This window comes from Pinus tabuliformis, chromosome X, assembly GCF_031772625.1.
Source record: "Pinus tabuliformis cultivar Carrire ecotype Pingquan chromosome X, CPIR1, whole genome shotgun sequence".
Classification (NCBI taxonomy): domain Eukaryota; kingdom Viridiplantae; phylum Streptophyta; class Pinopsida; order Pinales; family Pinaceae; genus Pinus; species Pinus tabuliformis.
This window is the reverse complement of record NC_142308.1, coordinates 349,664,719-349,674,336: the sequence shown is the minus strand read 5'-3', so window position 1 is coordinate 349,674,336 and position 9,618 is coordinate 349,664,719. Positions and strand designations below refer to the sequence as shown.

The following is a 9,618-nucleotide window of genomic DNA, read 5'->3' as shown; positions in this document are numbered from 1 at the left end:
TATTTCTTTGTGGCTCTGTAAATATGCCCTTGAAATGTTGGATTAGTAGGTTTTCCATTTCCTCTTTTTGGATCACTCTGTTACCTTGTTTATTTTTGAGGGATAAGATTCGGCTTTGCTGCCTGTGTTGCAGCATTGCACGATGGAAAAATTTTGTGTTCCTTTCCCCCTCTTTTAACCATTGAACTCTTGACTTTTGGCGCCACAGAATTTCCTCCTGTTTTCTCCTTTCCTCCAGTTTGAGTAGCACTTCCCCTTCTTCTTTTTCTCTCTCCTCAGTTCTTCCTTCTTCTATGATTTTTTGTTGTATCCTTTGCATTGTTATTTGGAGTTGTTCCTTGTCTTGATGGATGTTACCAAATTCCTCTTTATTCCATGTCTTAATCTCACTTTTCAGCTCCTTGAGTCACAATTGAAGTGTTTTCATCTTGTTCTTGCCTTGTATTACTCCTTCACTTTTCTTCCACCAGGTTTCCATCTTATCAACAAGAGTTGGATGTCTTAGCCAGAAGGCTTCAAACCTTAAAGGTTTATGTTGATTTTGTTTGTTCATGGCAATTTCCAGTTTTATTGGCCAGTGATCCAATCCTTGGCATGGTAGGATCGTTGCTTCATAAAATATATCTTTCCCTAGGAAGTTCTCTATGGCTAAGGATCTGTCCAGTCTGGATGCTATCTGCCTGCTACCTCCTCCTCTATTGTTCCAGGTATATTTGCCATTAATAGTATTGATGTCAATCAATTGGAGGGTAGCTTGGTTTCCTTGAATCTCTCCATATCTGCATCTTCTCATTGTAATCCTCCTCTCTTTTCTGCTATGGTTGTTATCATATTGAAATCTCCTACTATCACCCAGAGTTTTTCTGTGTGTAGGTCACCCATTCGACACAGTTGTGTTAGAAAAGTCTCTCTTTCAAGCGGTATGTGGGGTCCATAAACTGCTGATACCAAGAACCGCTCTTGTGTCCTACCATTCTTAACCTCCCTGATAGAATCCTTCACATTCCTATCCATGGGTCTACCATTACTTCTGCTGGGTTCCATAATATTGATATTCCCCCTGCACTCCCTTTTGCATCAATTGTCATACTTTCATAATATGGCTTAATTTTCTTTAGGATTTCCTCCATCTTTACTCCCATTATTTTTGTTTCTTGCAACAACATTATCTGAGATTTTTCTTTTTGAATCCTCTCGGCCAGGTATCTTTGCTTACCCTTGCTGTTGAGCCCTCTTATATTCTAGGATGTAATAATCATTGAAACTGTTGGGTTGTTTGTTGGAAGACCACTAAGAGCGGTACAACTCTTCCTGTGTTAACTAGCATTTCACCCATTATTTGAATGGATTCTTGTAGGTTCTTCCTTCCTCTTTTTCCCCCCTTTTCCTTTTTGTGAATACTCCTGGTTATTATCCTGTATTCCTAGCTGTTCATTTATCCCTGTTTTCCCACTTTCTTGCTTTTCCTTGTATTTTTGGAATATATCTTTGTATAGTTTTTTATCTTCCTCTGGTATAAACCTTTCATCCAAATTCTTCCACTTATCTAGTAGATTTTTAAGGATTTCCTCTTCTGATGTTGCTTCCTCCCCTTTATTTATATCTACTTCCATCACTTCATACTCCTGGTGTGGTTCCTTTTCTTGGGTCCCCTGTTCTTCTGGTTCCTTTTGGTTTTTCTGCTTATTTTCCTTTGTTACCATTTTTCGTTTCCTCTTGCCTGATCTGTCCCTTCTTGGTAATCCATCTTTCTGGTCTCCTCCTCCCCTTCTATTTGTAATGCTTCATACCTATTCATCTTTTGATTTGTATTTAGTTGATCTTTCCTACCTTTCTGCTGGGTTTCTTTGGTAGGTCGCTTCTTTTGTTTTACTTCTTGAAACCCCTCCTCATCTTCATTTGTTTTCCTCTATTGTTTAGTCTTTCTTTCTTCTTCCTCTGCATTTAGGGGGCATTCCTTGACTAGGTGCCCATATTCATGGCATTTTCTGCATCTAAATGGTATGTGTTCATAGTCCAGAGCTTGCTGCCAGATCTCCTCATGATACTCGAGTTCAACGGTACCTGGTATAGGGTTTGCTATGTTCATGTAGACACATATTCTTGCATACGAAGTGTATCTCCCTCTTTTTGTTGATTCTTCTATCTTTACGAAACTTCCTATGGTGTTCCCTATTCCTTCAAGAATCTTTGGGTCCCAAAAATCCATAGGCAGTCCGAACAGTCTTACCCATACCGGTGCTGCTAGGAATTTTTCCTGGTCTGGGTTATAGCATTCCTCCCAATACCTCATAAATAACCCTGCATTATTATGGAAATATGGACCATTTTCAAACACTTTCTCTTTATCTTGCAAGTTTGAGAAGATTACCGTGAAAAAGCCGCGTGCTCCCAACTTCAGTTCGATGTGGCCTCGTGGCTGCCATTTCTGCTGAATCCATCTTGTCAGTTCTTTTTCTGAGGGCGAGACTCCGATGAACTTGCAGATCAGTGCATGATCTTTCATGTAGCTTCTATATCTTTCCAATTTGTTCATTGGAATAACAAACCTCGGTTTCTCCGCTGCACAGGGTAAACAACGTCCTTTGCTTCCTGCTTGCCAATGTGCTCCCAGAACAGGTCCTGGTGGCCTTTGAGCAGCTTTCTCTTTGTTGTTACTAGTTCCTTCTCCCACTGTCGCATCCCTATAGGAGGGGATCTCCCCCCTCCCAGTCTCCTCTGCCATTTCTGTAACGTCTGTCCACTTATGATTCTCTGTTCGCTGGTTCTGTCGAGGTGTTTCGCGCTGCCTACATCATGGCCGCATGGTCATTAGGGTTGTAGATCTCCAAGAATCCCTCATGTTTTTTGTCCTCATATACAGGATTTCCATCCTTATTGTGAATCAAATCCATAATTTTTTTGTTCTTTTTCGTCACACACTTTCTTATTGTCACCTCAAGGTTGGGGGATGACCAGAAGTCTTCATCATCAACAACATCATCATCATGGTGCTCTTTCTAAATATTTTAACGAAAGAAAAGTTATTATTTTGACTATATAAGCAAATAATCAAAATTTCACATTAAATGTAAAGTGAAATTTTTATTTATTTACTTGTGACTTTGTAGGTGTTTTTCCACGGGGATCAACATGCCACATAATAATATAATTAGAGCAATGAAATAATTTTAAAAATTTCTAAAGAATAGATCTCAACATAAACATTTAATTGAGGGACATATAAACGCATACAAACATGATTAATAAAGGACTAGTCCTATAAATTGATTGGGTCTATCATCCCTTTGACTTTTTGACTTAAAGGTGTAGTTTGACTCAGATGAGAATAGAATTTTGTACCGACGACTTGATTTTCTTCCCTAGTTTGCTATTTTCTTACAGAATATTCTAGCATGGTTGAAGCAAAGTATCATTCTCCCAAGATCTTTTTGATCCATTCAATTCACAACCAATGCAAACTTGTTGCCTTCTTTTTCATAATATCAGCCAATAGCAATTTCCACATCGCCTACATAACTATGAGTAGAGGAAAGGCATATACGGCTTTACAAGGATGTATAATTCATTCATTTGTGTCTGTAGAAATGGACTCAATACCACAACAAAATGTTATAGCGAAGGTATTCCCAAAAACTAAAATAAATGACAATTTTATTAACCATTGCGACAGCATGGGCCATATCGTCAGACTATGTCATTGCAATTTAGTCCTTGTAAAACATTTTGTGGGAATTTTTAAGGCGGTTGTCACATTTAAATAAGACTAGTTCTTTCATGTTTTCATTTGTTTCTTTGTTGGTATATTTTACTTGTTTATTGTTGTTGGTCATAACTAGTGAAGGGTGGGATGAAAGAGAGATGCTATGATCCTCTTCAGCCACATCGATGTCATATGTGAAAGTATAATGTTTTGTGGGATTTTATTCAATGGAAAATTGTCATGGTGTTTCATTTTGGTATCTGGTGTATTTTGTTTGATGCAAGCAATATTTGATCTATGTTAACTATATTTGTGATCATTAATACTTGGCTTAAATTGAATGTTTGAGAACTGTTATAACTGAAATAATACTATAAATTTGTGGGTTGGCTAATATTTTATTATTGTTGACACTTTCCAATCAATTCATAAATCCTTTGACATCATATCCAAGGCACTTAATTATTGAAATCACCATTAAAATCTCATTGCACATCAGATATTATGTTTTTACTAAATCTAAAAATTGTTTCAAGGGTTTAAAGGACATATTAGTAATCCTAATAGGGATTATGTCCTTGTGTTAGATAAGAGCCATATTAAAATGATGGAAGTGTAATTGAGGTGACTATCAAACATTGGGGTGCCATCGAGAGCATTGTAATAATTATCATATCAAGGGAACTGTCATTTCGAGTTCACTATCATATAGATGGATACTTCCATTCGAGGTTACTGCCATATTCAAATTTACTAAAGGTATCTTTGTCCAAAAGTTACTGTTAAAAATTATTGCCATATATCGTGTCCCTCATTTCTGTCATGATCATCATCAAGGGTGAAAACAATATAGTCTATAGAACACATGTTACAACTATATCTCACTCTTCATTCATTGTCAAAGTTATTGTTCAAACTTTGCTATCAAAACTTCCCAAGCAATAATGCAGACATTATATGTGAATTAAATAGATAGATACACTCCACGAATGTGTGATATTATCCATAAATACAATACGTGCCACACATATATGATGTGAGCCCCAGATATATGCTATTATCCATAGATATAATGTGTGCCAAAATTATTATATGATGCGGTCCCTCGATATATGTTATGATCCATAGGTATAATGCTTATCAAATATAATGTGTACCAAAGAAAGTAATGTGAGCTATAAAACAAATATGAATACTTACAAATTATATGTGAGTCATATCAAGTGTGAGACATATTGATTACAAATGTGAACCATAGAACATGAGCCATAGAACTATGTGTGAGCCATAAAATTCAATCCACGGTGAAAAGGTGTGAACCATAGAACATTCGATCTGGTCCACATCGACTACAAATCAAACCACAGTACATTTTGTGGTTCATATGTCTTTCCCTAAGTCTCGCAATCTGTGTGATGATGCATGAAAATGTTCTCATAACAGCATAGTTGTGACTCTAGTTTTATGACAATGATTTGTGATCTCGCAACAGTGATGTTTAAATAGTAGTGATAAATGGAATTTTTCATAATAATAATATATGATGAATGAAAGTAACATGTATAATAGTGATCTATACAACCATGATATAGTGATATATTCAATGGAGTAATTGACCCTAACCTGTTAGGGTTTTTGCTGATGTGTCCATATTTGTGACATTGGGTAGTAACTCTTATGATACATTATGAAGGGGGGTCTCATTCCATTCATCTCTTGTAGTATATGGTACCCCGAAAATCACAGAAAAAATAGACCAAAATCCAATGAATAAAACCATAGTCTTATTCCTGCAATTAGCTTATTGGTTCATGAATAGTTGAGAAGAGGCTAAAAGGATTACCATTTTTTGGTCTCTGGATATTACTTGTTCCCACTCAAATCCTCAAATCCTATGATCAGTCTCCTTCTATTCTTTCTTCCTGCTCAAATCCTTAGCTAAGTATGTGCAGATTATGAAATACACCCACACCTACACAACTACAAAAATATTGGCAAGGATGATACTTTTCAAAATGATGCAATGATAATCATCCTCATATTTTTCAAAATATTAGCATGTATTTGAAGGCCTGATAAATAATTCATATACAAATACCAATTATCTTGCATAATCAATCCCTATATATCCTTAACAAGATGATGCATATATAATTCTTTTTGTTTCATGTATTTGGTTGTCCAAGGCCTTATCGACCACCCATATATGTTAGGAGAATCATTTACAACCATGAACATTTCCTTTGTTTCCAAAGTTATCATCAAGGTCATGAGCTCCATCCTTCTTGTGTAATATCTTGCAAATATTTACACAATATACTCATAGAAATAAATATATGTATATTCCATAACACCTATGTGATGGTTCAATGCCTCACTCCTAACCTATGAGATCTATAAGCTTCACTTTATAAGTAATACCATGGTTTCAGCTCTTGAACCATGGTCAATAACTTAAGACCCATTATTACACCCTTATTTTCCATTTCAAAACCATTAGAAAGGCCTTAAGACCTATCAATGATACATAAATCCTTGTATTAGTCACTTTTCCAATCTAATGTTCTCTTTATAAAGTATTTAGAAAGATTCATCCACAACTTTTGAGTCTCAAAACCCTACGATACTGTCAATGGATGCATGTACCATATCCATGTCAAATTTCAATGCATACAAGAAAAAACTACAAACATTTCAACGTTGGCCCCATTCACAGGTCACTATGTGCGGGGTTAATTAATAAGAGCATATAAATTTCCTCCAATAATGAGCTTCTATTGGTTTCAAGAATAATATAATATTATGTACTAAACAAGGCTAACCACGTGAAGGTGGAAGATCATATGAACCCTCCCCTAACCCTCTCACATCACTCTGTTGTAGCGGCTACAACCACCCTCCAAAAATTTTCCTTCGCTTCGTTTTGGAGCCTCCCTCCTCGAAATCATAGAAGTTATCCTTCACTGATCAGGTACTTTTGTTTATTTGATTTTATCTATCGCTTAACAGCTTGTGTTCACTCACTTGTCCTATCGGTCAACCACAATCTAACTGAGCACTTGGGTCACATCCACTTTTTTTTCTCTCGGGAAAAATGGCGCAATCCCAGAGGGCAGTTTTTCTTCCCCTCAGAAATTACACAGAGCAGGCCAGCAGTTGCCCTGCACTCAAAAATTATGTAGAGCAGGGCAGCTGGAGATTCAACCTCTACTTCGAGGGACCAGCCATGCTCACCCTAGGGAGGCTATTCTATAGGATATTTTAGGGAGTCGGGGGTAGCAACACACATCAGTCACTAGCGCAGAGAGAGGGAAGTGCGTATTTCTGGGCAGCCAGAAAACACGCAGGGGGAACTGAAGATCAGCAGGGGACTCATTACTTTTCGAGAGATCCAGGAGCTGAGGAGGTAACATAGAGAAGGAATTTTCGCTGGAGTTTGCAGCTAGTTGAGCCAGCTACCAGCGATTCTCATTTCTGAGCAGATGGACAGCGCAGAGGCCACCCAACAGAAATTTGTGGTGTTTAGGGAGAATTTGATCTTGGCTAAGAGTCAGCTGGGTAGTGAGGAGTTGGATAGTAGGGGTAAATCCAGCATTTTGGAGCAGTTTGCAAATGGATTTGCAGGCATTTTGCAACAAGTTGAATTTGGCAGCCATAGCTGGGGTGAGGCTCCAAGGGGGTCGAAAATTAGAATTCAAAACCAGCCAAATTCCCTTTTGGGTTTTTCTGGGTTTTGGCCAAGGAGTCTGGGGTTAAAAGCACACAATTTTCTGGGCAGTTTTAGTGCACTTTCCAGCCAGTTGAATTTCAGTAGTGCAATACTTTTCTAGGCATTGCAGTGCAAATTGGTGTAGTAGCTGGGCAGCCTTCAGCTTAGCCATTTTCCTACCTCGTTTTGGTCCTGCTTGTCCATTGAGACAATCCCAGGTGCACCATTCCACTATATATATTGTATTTGGCTTGTAGAATTATAATAAAATGGCTCAAAAGTTCTTCATTTGTAGTTTTTCTATGGGTGCTCAATGAATATTTTGTTTTTGTATTTTCTTGCATAGGATAATTTCTATTATCACTTTTATTTCCTATTTAGGAACATTACACACACATTTTCAGGTTTCCCTTGGGCAGATCTGCGCTGCCTTGGCCCAAATCTTGATCTCCCAGCATGCTCTGCACATTCCTGGCAGTCAAGACCCTACCTTGCCTCCAGGAACTACGCAGAGGCATCCCACACTGGCTCCCAATTGTTCTCTGTGTAATCCTAGGAGGAAGTGCCCTAGTCCTTCCCTTTGGTACTGCGCATTACACGGTTCCAGCGAGCAACCCAACCTGACTAATTTGTGCATTTCATAGTTTCAGTCATCAGTCAGCCTCTCTGGACTATGCATTATGCAGTTTCGATCAATAGTCAACTTCACTAGAAGCTGAGACTTTGCAATGCACAGTTCCAGCTGACAGTCTCCCAGCCTCCTAGAGTCAATGCTGCACAATCTTTCCCATCAGTCACCAGTTTGTTGCCCGACTAATTCTCGAGTTGCTTTATGTTTTTTAGCTAACATTGTCTTCTGTGAGTGTCTTCTATGTCTGTAGGTACCATAGGTTTTTGAGCAACTTCTCAACAGTACAAGTATCATGGCCTCCAAGAGAGATGGATCAAAAGACAATTGAAAGTAGTACTAGAGATGTGGTTGAGCAGGGGTCTATGAGCTTGCCCGTGTACACAAACACACACTTGTTCATTGAGAAATACATCAAGATCACATGGAAAGACATCAACACTATTTTCGCAGGCAACTTTGAGGAGAATCTAGAGGACTGACAAGTCTATGTAAATATTCATAAGTCAGGATTATACAAGGTTTCATGTAGGTATCCCACCTTCCCATGCACGGATGCAATCGACTGGATTGTCTAACACACTGATCCTGAGACAATGATACTGAGAAGTGTCAGTGGAGTAGATCTTGATTCCTTCAGGATGGAATATTATCAAAAGATGTACCATTTGCCACATCTAGTTAACAAGATGGATGCACCATTTTAGACTCCCAACAGCAGCACGAACACAAGAGACATCTTGAAGCATTGGGTAAGGGAGTCATCAAAGTTCAGGATGGCACCCAACTAGGTATATAAGACATAGACACTCAGGAAGGCTTACCAATTCTTGGTCATCTTTTCATGCCACTTGTATGGCCAAGGGACTACGGAGACCTTCCTGGAGAGTTGAGTTTTTATGTTAGATCAACTAGAAAGTGAAGGAAAACCTTTCAACTAGTCTGACATGTTGGATCTCCAGCAAAAAGTGCATGTATCCAATTCCCGGAGTCTGCCCAAGGATCAGCAAGCAAGATTATTCATGTATTCCTACCTGCTCAATGCAATCTGTTCCCATCAACAGTTTCTTGGAATGGATTGGGCATGGACACCTTCCGAGAATGTTATGAACTTATATTGCAAGTTGCTCTTAGAATGCAGCTACCGAGGATTCATGGCTAGACTATCTAACCACTTCAATGCCCCTTTGTACATGATGATCTTTGAACAAGGTCTGCCTTGCATGTCCCAAGAAACAATGGAAGAGTTGTTGAACATTGCAAATTGGTATGCCTCACCCGATGGCACCTTCATCAAGATGTACAGCACGGAAAAGGCTCTGCATATGTTGCCGAGCTATGCCAATAGACAAGTTGGTCATGCAAGAGGTTGCATACCACATCTCGACATGGTTATCAGCTGGATTTTATAGGAAGAAGAAGGCACCATGGCCTATGCTTCCTTTTTGAATTGGGTTGTATGCGATCTGGAGTTTGAAAGAAGCGGATGCCGAGGTTGAGTACTTCAAGAAGTTTAAGTTTGTCACCAAGATTTTCAATCTGTACGGTTCACATGGGTTATGCAAGGACCACTATGTG

General features: G+C 38.6%; 1 protein-coding gene across 1 annotated transcript; it reads right to left on the bottom strand.

The window, feature by feature from the left end:
- Positions 1-1,909: 1,909 nt before the first annotated feature.
- On the bottom strand, positions 1,910-2,725 carry LOC149139900 (uncharacterized). Its single transcript, XM_089450851.1, has one exon. It carries the CDS (start codon positions 2,723-2,725, stop codon positions 1,910-1,912), a length of 816 nt encoding a protein of 271 aa, XP_089306977.1.
- Between the last annotated feature and the right edge of the window lie 6,893 nt (positions 2,726-9,618).